The sequence below is a fragment of the Vicugna pacos genome, chromosome 31 (assembly GCF_048564905.1).
Source record: "Vicugna pacos chromosome 31, VicPac4, whole genome shotgun sequence".
Taxonomy (NCBI): Eukaryota; Metazoa; Chordata; class Mammalia; order Artiodactyla; family Camelidae; genus Vicugna; species Vicugna pacos.
Window position 1 is genome coordinate 8465907 of NC_133017.1, and position 15919 is coordinate 8481825.

The window sequence follows — 15919 nt, forward strand, 5'->3', positions numbered from 1 at the left end:
ACACACACAGTGCACTGTTGTGTTCCCGCCTCGACATTCTGTAACCAGCAGGGAAAATTTGCATTTAAAGAAATAGACATAAACACTTTTCAGGACCTGAGCACACAATTTTCATTTCAGGGTTTAATGGGCTTCCATTTAATTCTATGAGAAATGTATAAAACAACAGAACAACAGCTGAGATAGGGTTTAAAGTAACTTTTATGTCTTAGTGAAAATAAAGCCAACTGATAGTTATCATTTTTACTTTATTTGATCTCACTCTCTTACTTTACCTCCCCAACCTCCTCCACAAAATGATGGTGAACATCCCCTCCTGGTTCAGAAGGCGAAGTAGAAAGTACCAATCACATGGAGGTGAGCTTTGTTGTTTTATTTTTCAAAACAAACAAGTTTCATTCATGTGATTTAATAATTAAGATCAGAAACATAGTCCACTCAATAAATGGCAGCCAACACATGTCGTTATAGCTGCTCATCAGGTTTGGCCCCACGTTACACACTTTTACATGGACATGTGCCTTGTGCTTTCATGGGAAACGGTGAGTGGGGACAGGGCCTCTGCTCTCACAGGGCACACAGCCTGGTGGGGGAGGCGGTGTTCAATCATTGCCCTTTTTTTAATATACTTACAAATTATGGGAAATGCTATTTAAAAAGAACAAAATGAGTCAATGAAAGTGAAAAATACAAGGACAGTATTTAGGCTGAGGAAAGACAGGGGACCTCTATGAAGAGCTGACACTCCACTGAGACCCAAAGGACAACTCCAGTGCTACAGGTGAAGGGCAGGGACACACTGGTAAAGGGCTGACATCCAGAATATACCAAAATTTCTTTAAACTCAACAAGAAGGATGAATAACCTGATTAAAAAATGACCAAAATGCCTGAACACACACCTCATCAAAGAAGAAATCTAGATGCCAAAGAAGTCTATGGAAAGATGCTCCACAGCATCTGTCATTAAGGGGATGCAGACTGAAACAGCGAGGTATCACTGCACACCTGTCAGAACTGCCAAAACGCAGAACACTAACAGCACCAAATGCTGGTGAGGATGTGGAGTGACAGGAATTTTCATACATTGTTGGTGGGAGTGTAAAATATCCCAGATACTTTGGAAGACGGTCTTGCAATTTTTTACAAAATTAAACGTACTCCTAACATATGATCCGGCAACTGTGCTCCTTGGTGTTTACTCGACGAAATGGAAACTTATGTCCACACACAAATCTGCATACAGATGTAAATAGCAGCTTTATTCATAATCACCAGAACTCAGAAGCAACTAAGCTGTTCTTCAGTAGGTGAATGGATAAACTGTGGTCCATGCAGAAAATGGACTATTATTGGGTGCTAAAATGAAATGAGTTATCAAGGCATGAAAAGACACGGAGGAACCTTATATGCATATTACTAAGTGAAAGAAGCCAATCTGGGAAGGTTCTGCAACTGTCTGATTGCAACTGTATGGTGTTCTGGGAAAGGGAAAACCACACAGACTAAAAGATCAGTGGCTGTCAGAGGCTAGAGGGGAAGGAGCAATGAATGAGGTGCAGCACGGAGCATTTTAAGGTCACTAAGACAGACGACTCTGTATGATGCTGTGATGGTGGATACATGTCATTGCACATATGTCCAAACCCACAGAGTGCGCACCACCAAGTGTAAATCCGAGTGTCAAGTATGGGCTCTGGGTGATGATGACTTGTCAGTGTAGGTTCAACCATTGTCACAAATGCACGCTCTGGTGCAGGTGTCAATACTGAGGAGGCTGTGGGGACAAACTACAGTTCATACACCCTATCCAGCCCCAGCCACTGCTGTTAATAAAGCTCTGTGGGTGTGTGGACTGTCCGGCTACTCTGGCGTCTGAACAGCAGAGCTGAGCAGCTGCACCAGAGATCAGGAGGTTTGCAGACCATGAAATATTTACTCCCAAGTCCTTGACAGAAAAAGTCTGCTGAGCCCTGTTCTAAACGAATCAAAATTCACCCTGATGAGACAGGAGAGCAGGGCCCAAACCAGGCATGGTTAATGGGACTGAAGCAATGTTTTAGTTCCAACACCTTTGCTGAAGTCCTGCAGGTCCAGCGACAGACTGTAGCCAGGAACCGTCTGCAGGAGGAGGCGGGAGCAGGCCTTCCCGCCAGGCTCCGGGATACTGGGGGCCGTGCGCAGCACGGGGGCCACCCTCTTGAAGAAGGCGGACTTGCAGTGGAAGCCGATCAACTCATAGAGCTCGGAGAGGAGGCTGCACTGCTGAATTCTCTCCTCGGAATGCTGAAGCACAGGGAGAAAAGCAACAAGCATCTGAACGAAACACGTAAGTGAAAAAACACCCGTAAAAAAGGCTTTCCCTTAAAACAGAGACCCGATGACACAGGAAGGAAGAGGAAGGCTGACTCAGTGCACTGACGGGACCGGATGCAGAAACGCAGGGAAGCAGCGCTGTGCAGACGCTCCAGACCCCCTCTGGGCCCCACCTCTCCGCGTTCCGCCTGTCCTTTTACTGGAAATGCCCGTATTCCCTGAAATAGAGGAATCTCCTACCTAAACATGGGACACCGAGAAGGGAAAGAGGAAAAGGAAGGGAAAGAAAAGGAACAACAGTTCATCTAGACCCTAGGGTTTGGGCGGGACATTCACCAAACACACAACCTCTCTAAGCACACAGCGCACAGTGAGAAGCTGACAGTGTGACTGCGACTTCTTCTCCTTAAGCACCAGCTACCTGCCAGCACACGCTGCGCCCGTTACTGAATCATTACAATCATCTCAGAAACTATTACTACCCCGGCTCACAGGCAAGGAAATCTGAAAATCGGGGAGGAGTTATTATCATCCTGGACAATGTCCCACAGCCCAGAATTGTCAGAGCCTCTGGCAGACCATGGACTAAAATGCTCCTCATCACCACAGGCCCTCAGCCTCAGGCTGAGGCCACGTCAGGTCTACACGGGCCCAGAGCACGAGGCTGTGGGACAGGGAATGCTCCCAATCGAAGTGCCAGGCCAAGACCCTCAGGAAGCTATCTAATGAAACCAAATCCCCAAACTCATTTCCAACTCACTGCCCTGTCCGGGAGGACTGCTCAGCACATCTGTGCTGTCACCTCTGCACAGGCTGAGCAAGGGGCCCAGACAGGGACGTGACGTCCCAGTGGAAGTGGCTCGGAGAGCGCTTCTTCACAGGACAGACTCTCCCGGCTTCCAACGCTAACTCTTCGTTCCATTTCCAACTGGAAAGGAAGTTTAGACTTGCTTTCCTCTCCAGAAACAAAGAGAGTGTTAACATCAGCGGGAAACTCAAGACTGAGGAAGAGTCTCCAGGCCATTTGGAAGGATAGGCCGGGGAGGGAACAGAGACAGGGATCAGAAAGACCCGGGTTCCAGTCCAAAGTCTGCACGTCACTCGCTTTGACAGTTTCCTTTTTAATACAGGTGATAAAGTCTAATTATTATTGTTGGGAAAACTAAATGAAATAACGTATTCCACTAGCATAGGTGTAAAATCCTCCATGAGTGCTCCAGAAATGGACGTGATCGTGGTTAGTTACTGTCTGCCAAGTCTTCTGTTCTAAGCTCACATCACCCAACCAGAGATGTGCCAGAGAATGCCTCACCAGCCAGCAGCCTTCTCCAAGTTGGAAACTCACAGTGTCCGAAGAGCAGGCAGTGGTGGATGATTTGGGGCACTCTGGAGGTAGCACTCCAGTGATGACTTTAAGAAGCTGGGGAGAATTTAGGGGACCATACTGTTCAAATACAGAAAACTCATTCCATGTCTACAAATATTCATCTCTAGCCATGATGTTTCAGAGAGGAAATACACATTCAAACGTACATCATTTTCCCACATAAGTGCATCAAAACAATTTGGAAAGAATATAACTTTCTTCTCTAGATCACACAGTGGGGATTACAAGGTTTGTACTGACAGCCCTACTTGTAAATCATCTGCAAACGTAACTGGGTCCACTACCAGTCATCATCATTCGAAGAGAAGGATGGAAAATAGCAAAGCCAAGCTAATACGCTCCAGCCTTTTGTTTGGTTACGATGTCACAGAGGAGACGGACAGCTCAATAAGGAACCACTCTGCTGTGATCACGGAGCCTGGGAGCGGGATGGGCGGCAAGATGTATGATGCACCAGTAGCTGTGCCCGCGCTTCTAGGCAGGTACCAAGACTCACTTCGACAAGATATCAAATGTTTATGCCCACGTCCTCATCACCTGACATGTATTAAAGAGAAATGAAAACATATAAAAGGCCAATACCCTTGGTTGGTACACCGTCCAAAGAGCAAAGTCACAGTTTGACAACTGGCCAACACGGTTCCCTGGGATTCATTCTTGGAGAACCTTAAAAGCCTCTCCTCTGTCCTTAAGAAGTGCTGCCTACTTGTCCTATCTTTGGCTCAGGGATACAGCACGTTCAATTTGACTTTAATGTCTGCACAGATTTGACTGTCTTTCTCCAGGTTCACTTGTCCATTCTGAAGAGGCCTGAGTTAAGTCCATCTTCCATAAGATCAACTCCCTCCAGTGACAACTCAACGAGCCTGCAATTACAAGCCAACTGAACAGGACTGTCCTCAGCTAAAAATATCACCCACCCTTCACTGCTTTCTTAATCTCCTCTCCTGGCTAATTGCAACAGACCAACAACACCCTCCACCAAGTTTCCCAACAATTTCAAATAGAAAGTAAGGTCCATAAAAGAGGAGACAACTCCATAGTCACCTCTGAATTCCTAGCATATAATAATGTCAATAAATAGAACTATGATTATTGCTTCTTTCCTTTAAAACCTTTCTGGTTATTTAAGTGAGACCATGGAAGGGAGGTATTTGGGTCCAGTATCTTGATATAGAAGACTCTGGAGGCCATTTTCAGAATGGCTGTCCACTGAATCTTCAAAACACAACTTCTCTTTCCGGGAGGAGCTGAGATTTTCTACCAGGAGTTTGTGGTCACTCTCATGCCATAACAGCTTTAAACTAAATCCTTACTTTGTATATGTTATTTTTCCCCTCTTCCAAAAAAAATGACTTTCCTTATTTCCTTGCCTTGAGGAATGTATTTTTTCTTTTGTTTCAAATCCACCCTTTTGTAAAGCAGGATTCTCAGGATGTACTTGGCCTTACATAAGAACAGCCATCCAACACCCAGTGTGAGAGGCCTCGGGCTCACCTCCTGCCCTCCTGCCAGGGCAACTGAATCTCAGTTCAGGAGCCAACCAGAACCCCAGGGCTTCTAAGGCACACATATCTCCCAGAATCCCTACTTTCTGGTTTGTCTTGGCTTCTGAGGATTTCCCCTCATTTTCTTGACAATTAGCCTTGCAGCTTGAAAGATGAAGAAGGAAGGTTTTATTTCTTAATCTGCATTTTAAGGAACTTATGTAATGAAGGTTTTCACAAGTTTTTAGAACCCTCCATCGCTGAGACAGAAAACATACTAAATATTTTCTAAATTCAGCTATCATGTGCATCTTTTCTTTGCTTTTATTTTCTTAACTGCTAACAGACATTTTTTAATTAAAAAATAAATTAAGGCCCCAAATAGGATAGAAAATTGAAGGGGCAAACAAAATTAAAGGGCAAAGACAGAAAAATGATAAGTACTCTACAAAGTTAATAGAATACATACACTATGGATCAGATCAGCAATTCTCAGTAACAGCTAATTGAAACCTGACCATGAGGTAAAACGTCTCTCCTGTCAGGAGATGGCCAACAGAAAATAGAATTAAACCAACAAGCTAAAATTCTAAGTCTGGCGGGGTATAGAAGTCTACCAGCTAAATGTGTCCTCTTCTGGAAAAGAGGGAGAATCACCAGCTCTTTTCTGTGGAGCCTGAGCCCAGGGAAGGGCGGTGAAGGGATCTCTGTAAGTTTCCAATTAGCAAAGTGAATGATGAATAAAGAGACGTGAGCTTTGATGACAGAGATGATACTACTATTCACTTGTCCTGTCAAGTATGACTTCATGCTCAGTGATCAATACCTGGGCGTCCTCAGGGATTGAGATTATAGGAAAATGCACAGCCCGGGCCCAGACCTCCTCTGTGAGCTCGTGACACTGCACTTAGATGTCTCAAGGGCACCTCCAACTCCACCTGTAAAGAGCTGACTTCACGGTTCTCCTCCAATAGCCGTCCTGCCCAGGGCCCCTGGTCTGGGGGCAAGGTCTCCCTGCCTCTCCCAGCTTAGGCCCATCACTCACAGATGTGACTGTACCCCTCATTTAGGGCCCAGATATCCTCAGTCACCGAGTCCCACCACCCACACCTGACCTACCAGGTACTCACTGGCACTCACTCAGCACTGACTCTGTGCTGCGGACCACACTGCACACTGTGCACACGTTATCTCACTGGATTTCCACAGCAGTCCTGGGAAGTCGGTACATCATTGCTTCAATTGATTAGGTAAATTGTTTCACTTCCTTGAGTGCATCATCCAAAGTGACACGGCTACTGAGCCACATACCTGGGACTGAAAATCACTTGAAAACTGAACACTGCTACACCTCGCAGACACCGTACTCTGACTCATCACATCATCTCCTGCTGAGCTTTCTAAATGTTTCTAAGCATTCTACAAGACAAAAGTGACCTACGAGAGCACCCCACTCCCCTACATAAAATCTGTCAATGACGGTCCACTGCCCTTAGGAGAATGCCCCACCGGGCCTGAGCACAGCCCAACGGCCCGGCATCCGCGTTCCCTGCTCAGCCACACCACCTCACCCACCACGAAGTTCTACATGTGCCGTGTGCAGACAGGGATGCTGATTCCGTACAACCCGGGGCTCGTCTCACTCAAACAATGATCACCCTCTTCAGTGGTCACCCTCTTCAATGCTGACACTCAGAAAAATGTTTTCTTGGGATGAATCAATATCTTTTTCCTTACAACTTCCCATCATTGCTAATGAGCTCCCCACAAAAGAGAGAAGACTTAATCCTCAGTCTCCTTATCTGTAAAGTGCGAATAACAAGGAAATATGAGAGATTTTAAGAGAAATAATTTTCATGTGAGGCTGAGGGACAATTCTCAACATACAGTAAGCACTCAATATGCGCTTACTTAATATTGAAAAGAATAGATTCCATTCCAGCAACCTTAAATCAAGGCTTTATGGCTTTGTTCAAAAGACTACCGACAAACTGTTGGACGAACCCCTTTGAGCAGATCAGCACAAGCGCACTGGGAGAGATAAGCGCTGACTCCAGTTGCGGCTGCAGCCACCCAGCACTACGGGGCGGGGGCAGTTTGCTCAAACTCTTACATGTTGCTTGAGCATTTAGTTGTCGTTATTGAGTAAAGACAGGTGTTCTTTAGTCAAAGCTCCTGAAACACAAATCTTCAAAGATTGATGCAAATTAGGTTTCAAGTACAACACACACACTAGAAATTATTTGAAAATTTTAATCTTAGATCCTCTGCACATCAAAAGGGCATGTTCTTAATGTATCTGACTAAATACACTGAAAGGATTGTTTAAAAGTAATTAAGATGAACCATCCCGAATAAGCTCTCAGTATCATCTGCACAAAGCCCCACCCAAGGGCCTCATTTCTCACGTCCACATAGGTGTTCAGGCAGCTTAACCTAGGTCTTGGTTTCTTATAACACAGGGATGGGAAGAATTGTGGACAGATTTATGTAGCAAATACAAACCTAGGGTATTTGCTGTGTAGGAATCCTAGAAATAAATAAATTGATATATAGTCCCACCCTTAGGAAGCTCAGCCTTTCCATTTACAACAGCATTAAAAATAAAATGAGAGATACATTAAACAAAATTTTACAAGATTTGTACATTGAAAATTTTGAAGTATCACCAAAAAATATTTAAAAGATCTACATATATGGAAGGCACCCCATGTTCATGGAATGGTAGACAATATTGTCAAAAATGTTAAGACTCCTTAAAGTGATCTACAAATTTAATGGAATCTCTATCAAAATTCCAGCTGACTTCTTTCCAAAAATTGAAAATTGAATCCAAAATTCATATGGAAATGCAAGGGGCCCAGGTCAGCCAAAACTATCTTGAAAAAGAAGAGCAAAGTTGGAGGACTCACTCAAAGGTTACTACAAATCTATAGTACTCAAGTCATTATGGTACTGGCATAAGTTTGAATGCATAAATCAATGAGACTCAATAAAAAATCCAGGGGGAAAACTTACATTTATAGTCAGTTTTCCACAAATTTGCCAACAACACTCCATTGAAAGAATAGCCTACTCAACAAATGGTGCAGATACACCTGGATATCTGCAGGCAAAAGAATGAATCTGGAATCTGGACCCCTGTATTTTATATAACAAATAAATATTAATTCAAAATGGATCACAGACAGAAACGTAAAAACTAAACGTATAAATTTTCTAAAAGAAGACATAGTATAAATCTTTGTGGTCATAGTATAGGCTATGGCTTCCTGGATACAATACCAAGGGCACAAGTGATTAAAAAAAAAAGCAGATAAAATTGACTTCATCAAAATTAAAACCATTTGTTACAAAGGACATAATCAAGAAAGTGAAATGAAAGAGGAAGGGGGTAGCTCAAGTGATAGAGTGCGTTCTAGACAAAAATAAGAACAAAGAAAAAATCTAATTACCTCCCCTATAAAGAAATTGTTTTAATGTTTAAAAAAATTAAAGTGAAACGACAGTCTGCAGAATAGGAGGAAAATTTTTCAAAGCATATATCTAATAATAGGCTGGTATCCAGGATATAAAACAAATGCTTACAACTGAGCAATACAAAGAAAATCGACACAATTTTTAAATTTGCCAAGGATTTAAATAGATACACAATTGGCCAATAAGCATATGAAAAGATGCTCAGCATCACTAGCGAAATCTAAATCAAAATGAGATCTTATTTTACACTCACTAGGATGGTTATAATCAAATCTTGGACAATAACAAGTGTCGGTCAGGAGGCAGAGAAATGGGAACCCTCAATACACAGCCGTTGGAAAGTGGCAATGGTGCAGCTTCTTTGGAAAAGCCTGGTGTTTCCTCAAAAGTTTAGAGTCATATGGCTCAGCAATTCCACTCCTACATATAGAGTCAACCCTCAGTATCCTCGGGGGGTTGCTTTCAGGAACACCCCACCCTGGATACCATAATCCAAGGATGTTTGAGTCCCTTTACAATCAGCCATCTGGATCCATGAAGAGGAAACTACAGATGTGGCAGGCCAACTGCACAGCCAAAAGAATGAAAACATATTCTCGCAAAATCTTTCACATCAATATTCATAGCAGTATCATTCAGAGTAGCCAAAAGTTATTAACAATATCCATCCATCAATGAACGGATAAACAAAATTATCAAGAATAGGCCAACAAACATTTGGTCATTGAATCTTTGACAAAGGAGGTGAGAACATACAATGGAGTAAAGGCAGCCTCTTCAGCAAATGGTGTAGGGAAAACTGAACAGCTGCATTTAAATCAATGAAGTTAGACTACTCCCTCACAGCATACACAAATATGAATTCAAAATGGATAAAGACTTAAACATGTAGACAAGGCACTATAAACCTCTTAGAAGAAAACATAGGCAAAACATCTGACATATATCTCAGCAATGTTTTCCTAGAGCAGTCTACTCAAGCAATAGACATACAAGCAAAAATATACAAGTGGGATCTAATTAAACTTACAAGCTTTTGCACAGCTAAGGAAACAGTAAGCAAAACTAAAAGACAACATATGGAATGGGAGAAAATATTTGCAATGAATGAGACTGACAAGGGCTTAATTCCCAGAATATGTAAACAGCTTTTATACTTAATAAGAAAGAAAAACAAACAATTCAATTCAAAAATGGGCAGAAGCCCTAAAGAAACATTTCTCCAATGAGACATACAAATGGCCAATAGGCACATGAAAAAATGTTCAATATCATTATCAGCGAAATGCAAATCAAAAGTGCAATCAAGTACCAACTCTCACCAGTCAGAATAGCCATCATTCCGAAGTTCACAGACAATAAATACTGGAGAGGCTGCGGAGAATTGGGAACCCTCCTACACTGTGGTGGGAATGCAGTTTGGTGGAGCCATTGTGGGAAACTGTATAGAGGTTCCTCAAAAGACAAAAAATTGACCTCCCATATAACCCAGCAATCCCACTCCTGGGCATATATCCAAAAGGATCTGTAATTCAAAAAGATAGCTTCACCCCAATGTTCACAGCAGCAATGTTTACAATAGCAAGACACGGAAACAACCTTAATGTCCAGTGACAGATGACTGGATAAAGAGGTTGCAGTATATTTGTCCAATAGACTACTATTCACCCATAAAATAATAATAAAATAATGCCATTTGCAGCAACAAGAATGGACCTGGAGAATGTCATTCTAAGTGAAGAAAGCCAGAAAGAGAAAGAAAATTACCGTATAGGATCACTCATATGTGGAATCTAAAAAAAAAAAAAAAAAAAACCAAAGAAACAAAAAGATAAACTTATTTACAGGACAGAAACAGACACAGAGACACAGGAACCAAACTATGGTTACCAGAGGGGAGAGGGTGTGGGAAGGAATAAATTGGGAGTTCAAGATATGCAGATACTGAGTATGTATAGAATAAACAGCAAGATTACACTGTATAGCACAGGAGAATATATTTAATATCTTGTAGTAACTTATGTTCAAAAAGATTATGAAAATGAATACACGAATATTCCTATACAACTGAAGTGTTATGCTGTACAAAAGAAACTGACACAACATTATAAACTGGCTAGACTTCAATGAAAACATTTATAATAGACCAAAAACGAAAAAAAAGAAAAAGGATATTATCAAACAAAAAGAATAAAGTACTGATTCAGGCTGCAATATGGATGAACCTTGAAACTTTATACCTAATTAAGCCAGACACAAAAGACCAAATAGTGCCCATTAAGGTGAACAGTATCTAAGCGTTTATTGTACTACTTCTGTAAATTTTCCGTAGGTTTGAATTCTATCAATATCAAAATAAAATGTATTATTCATTAAAAACATAAAACACTTCCTCACAGGAGGGCTTTAATTGTTAAATGCAGAAATGCATGTAAAGCTTTGGAACAACATTTTGCACGTCCACAGACAGTCAGTATTGTCACTGCCACTCAGAGGGTGGTGCCAGCGCTGATGAGAGCTGCCTCCACTTGCTCCCCTGTAGACAGTAGTGAAGACCTGTGGTCTGACAGGTAGGGTTTGCGTGAACCTGAGTCAGACACATTCACGTCCCAGACTCTGCGTTACCCAAATTTCTTATACAAACTGCAACATGAAATGTAAACACGCTAGAGGGATGTATCATACAACACAGGGAATACAGCCAATGTTCTTCAGTAACTATAAATGGAGCATCTATTGTACAGCTGAAACATATCATATTTTAAATCAGCTATATCATTATAAAAAATTAAAAACTATTTTAAAAATGTTATCACTGTAAATAACCAATTCGGTTTTTAAGTAACTACTAAACAGATTAGAATGTATAAAACCATTTAAGTGTGCTGTTTGTTTACATATTTATTTACTTACAACCTCCTGCTAAAAGAGAAATTAATCAATTTTTTTCAACACAGCTTAACAATCATAACAACAAAAAGGCAAAACTGAGTGAAGAGAAAATGGAGATCCAACGCTTAAATGATACCAGGGGGAGATAAAGTCATAAAAATGGATTCCATGAAATCAGGGCAAATGTTATAGGCCGACTAGAAATTCAGCTGTAAGATTCTTGGCAGCTAAAGCAAAAAGATGATGGGGCTGGTGGTAGAGCGTGTGCTTAGCGTGCACGGGGTCCTGGGTTTAAGCCCTAGGGCCTCCACTAACAGATAAATACACCTAATTACCTACCACCCCAAAAGAGCCCCAAAGAAAAGAAAGAGAAATTCTTTTCCAAACAACCTTGATATTAAATTTGGATTAAATACTTAAAGAAGAAAAATAGAAAAGATAAGCGACACAGTGAAGGAAAAGCCCAGCTGGGCTAACAAGCAAATTCACATATCCAAGTGTGATAAGAGTCGGTTTACTGATCTAAGTTTTGCCGGGCTAACTCGTAAATCTGAAGTTTAGTGTCAGTTTACTGGGCTAACAAGCTAACTCGTAAATCCAAGGTCAACAATTGTCTGTAACGTGATCTGTTTCAAATTGATAAGCTTCAGTGTACTGTATCTTTGCTTTTTGTTGTTTGAGCCTTATTGGCTAAGAGCCCCATACTTGTAATTAACCCTTTAAAACCTCATGTGCAGGTCTTGGAGGTGCTCAGACCTTTGGAACAGAAGCCGCTCTGAGCCCGCCGGCGTAGTAAATCTCAGTACTCCCACCCTCCGAGTGGTGCTTGTGTCTTGGCTGGCCTGTTTTTTCCATAACAACACAAGCGATAATGCCCGTGACATAAATCTGCGGTGGCTGCTGGCATGTCCCCATGTCTCACGTGGGAAAATCTGAAACATTCTTCTCACCACTCAGAGTCATCATAAGACAACCCCACACCTCCCGCTGTTAAATGCAGGAGCACAGGCAGGGCCCGGCCTTTGCTCTCTCTGTGTCATCACAGTGAGACAGGATGGAAGGGGGCAGAGAACAGACATTCAAGGAAGGCCACAGCAATTAACAACAAAATGGTGAAGGATTCAACCCCCAATAGGCCTTGAGGCTCAGAATGAAGAGATTTAACTTCTAGCAGAGCTTGAGCTTCATTAAACACCCATTGTAATAGTAGCATTGTGAATAACCCAGCCCCAGGCACCAAGGCAATTGCAAGGCTAGCCACAAAAGGTCACAGGTTGGGAAATGGCTAACTCCCTGGGAATCCCGGCCCCTTGCCCTAAGGCTGGTCCTTCTACTTATTAGCATATGAAGCCACCAAGCCCAAGAAAATGAGCAAATCAGAGCCACCTCGCGGGCACCCCTCTCTCTCCCTCTTCGGAGAAGGCCCACACTCAGTCAGTGGAGTGTGTATCTACTTTTAATCTGAGCATCAAACCCCCACACGTCGTGATGTTTCTCTTGCATTTCAATGTATCTCTCTGAATAAATCTACCTTTACTCAACACTGGCTAGCTCTTCAATACTTTACTGCATGAAGCCAAGGAACAGAATCTGGTGGGGCACATCCCAGGGGCTCAATCAAAGCCTGGGACACAGCCCTTCTCATGCCCCACGTTTTTTTTCTTGTATCAAAAGGACTGGGTTGTGAAGGGAGCTCTGAGGTCCCAGAAGCAGCCAACAGGGCTCCAATTGGCGGGCAGCCTCTCCCCCAGCAGGGGACTTGGGGTCAGCCTGGTTCTCTGTGTTTCTCTGTTATGCTGACACCCCAGCCAGAGAGCGTTCTCCAAGGCCTGTCCTCACAAAACCCTTCTATCCAAAATACAAGCATAACATGTCACAATCCTTTTGTTCAACTAGGAAATGTTCAACCCACTTTTTCCCTCCCCAGTAAAGTACCCAACTGTCCTCCCTTCCATCCCACCACTTCTTTCTTTGTGAGAATTCTGCACTCTCCACACACCATCCTGAACGCAGGTGCCTTGATGGCTGGGACCGAGATGCTTCTTTCTCACACACCCTGTGTCCTTTCACTTTCCCCTTTCTACCTTAAAAAAGCCTTTCCTGAGTCACCCACTCCTCTGATTCTGACTTTCACAAAGTACTGAGGTTGCAGTCACTTTGTGCATACCTCCCAGGTTTTGGCTGGGTTTCCTTCCCAAGATCTTCATTAAGGAGCTGCATGAAGAAGTTTAAAGAGGCTAATCTTACATCGGAGCGGAGGAGCCTGCATAAAATTAAAATGGCTTTGAAGAGAGAGTTAACCAGGAACAGAGAGGTCGCAGGTAGTATTCAACAGTGTCATGAGGCAAAATGTTCTTCAAACGCTCAGAGTGGTTTCTGAACGCGGAGTTGGCAGGGAGGAGATGCCAGGCAGTGAGTGGGGTGAGTGACACAGGGTACGCTCCCCCAGCTGGGGAAGAATTGGGATTTTTTCTAGTTTTCAAAACAATTTCTTACTCCCTTTTTCTCTTATTGTCACATACCATTTCCTACGAATTAAGAATATCAATGTCAGTCATTTGGGCCGCTTCGGAGAAGCTACAACATGACATTCACAGGGCTGGGGCATGACAGCCACACCAGTCTAGGTTGAAAGACCAGTGGGGGTATTTCCAAGGTAATCACGGGCATGCAGCAAACTCCCCAGTTTCAATTACCTCATCTCAAAAGTGGGGCCAATAAAACTACCAAGCAAAGTGCGTGATGAATATGGCCGACATGTGTTTACTAGGTCATTGCCCGTGACAGCTGCAGCTGAATGGGGAGTGATTATGATTAACAAGGCCCTGTCTACCTGGCCACAAACGCCCTGCCTTCCTGCCTTCGTGCAGCAGCAGAGATTGTTTAGCTGAGATGAACGCCCCCAGAGCAGCCCCGACGGGAAAACGCCCAGCTCTGCACGGCGAGGCATGTTCCTTTCCTTCTCAGAGATGATCACAATTTGCAGTCGTCTGTTTTTATGTTTATCCCTTTTCTAACTGCCTCTCCTCTGGAGTTTTTGCTCAAGCAGCGCAGGGCCAGGTGTGTCTTGCGGCCTGCCGGATATTCTGGGCTGGGAGACAGCTGAACCCACATCTGGCTCTGGTGCTGAATGGAGAGGGCAGAAGGCACAGGGGCCCATGCTGAACTGAGGCCCCTGCACCCAAAATTATGGTCTGACTTTGGACAAATAGCACAGTGTTTTTACCCTGAGATTCCTCATCAGTCCATGAAAATAACTGCCCATGGCACATAGAGTTTCAAACATTAAAGGAAATCACCAAATTCACAACCTAGCCAAGGGGCTGGCAGTGCGTCCTCAATAGACAAATGCTGCCTTTCGGCTCTGACACACACCAAGCTTGGCGGCCGCACACAGTGAACACTGCTAAGTGCCAGTGTGTTAAGTGCTTCATGTGTGCTATAATATTCTTTAGAATTTACAACAATCCCAGGAAGAAATGAATATTATCATGCCCATTTCACATATTCACCAACAGGTTAAGAGAGGTTACATTCTAGTCCAAGGCCCTATGTTGATGTAATGGCCATTTAAACCGGAATCTGGGCCCAGGCCTTGGCTCCATCTCTCTCCCATCCACCTGACCACTTGCCTATGAAATCCACCTGTCCAAAACACAAGTTTGCAGCCGGCCAGCTCTTAAATGTAATGTGTGCCACCGTTTGTCAGTGTTGGTTAATTACCATAAACTGTTCTCAGAAACCACTACAGAAAAGAAAGGTGGACTTAAGGAATTCTGCATTGCGTTCTCCTGTAATGGGCAGAAACCCTTCCCTACACCACTAAACCCTTTTGTATGCTTCCTCCATCTTTATGTATGCACACGGCTTACTAAAGTAGAAGGTACCTGCAGTAATTCCATCTCGGTTGCTTTCCAAGTTTGCAGATTATCCATAATCAGCCTGTGAACGAAAATACCACAATGTGAATGAAAATACTGCAACCATGTCAGTAAACAAAGAATGCTGAAACCAAGTCATTAGCAGCTGCCGCCACCCCCAACGAGGATAGGCCTGCAGCCCAGCCTCTCAGCCACTCACAATGGTGCCCTCTGAGCAGACTCAGAATAGGAAAGGACAGGATACTTGCCCTAGATAGCTAGGTGCTCGTCTTAAGTATGAATTCAATGAGTCCAAAATATTTGCTTCCTCCCATACATAGAAAAGCACTAAAGTCCTGAACTTGAGATACCTGGCTTTCTTTAGATAATAAGCAATCTTTTATTGTTCCAACAACCTGGTCTTTGTTGTAAAGCCCCTATATATCCTAGCTCCTACGCAACCTCTTTGGAGTAGTCCCTCAAAGAGATCTGACAGGC

The 15919-nt window shown here is 43.2% G+C and overlaps 1 protein-coding gene and 1 long non-coding RNA gene across 2 annotated transcripts in view; both read right to left on the reverse strand.

Moving 5' to 3' along the window:
* The window catches only part of LOC140690699 (uncharacterized), a 316124-nt gene that overhangs the window by 144468 nt on the left and 155737 nt on the right, over positions 1-15919 (reverse strand). The window lies entirely within an intron of this gene.
* On the reverse strand, positions 320-15734 carry LOC140690697 (trafficking protein particle complex subunit 9-like). Its single transcript, XM_072952611.1, has 2 exons — positions 15449-15734; positions 320-2285 (listed from the first exon to the last, which is right to left on the reverse strand). The coding sequence occupies exons 1-2, from the start codon at positions 15494-15496 to the stop codon at positions 2037-2039; spliced, it is 297 nt and encodes a 98-aa protein (XP_072808712.1). The 5' UTR covers positions 15497-15734; the 3' UTR covers positions 320-2036.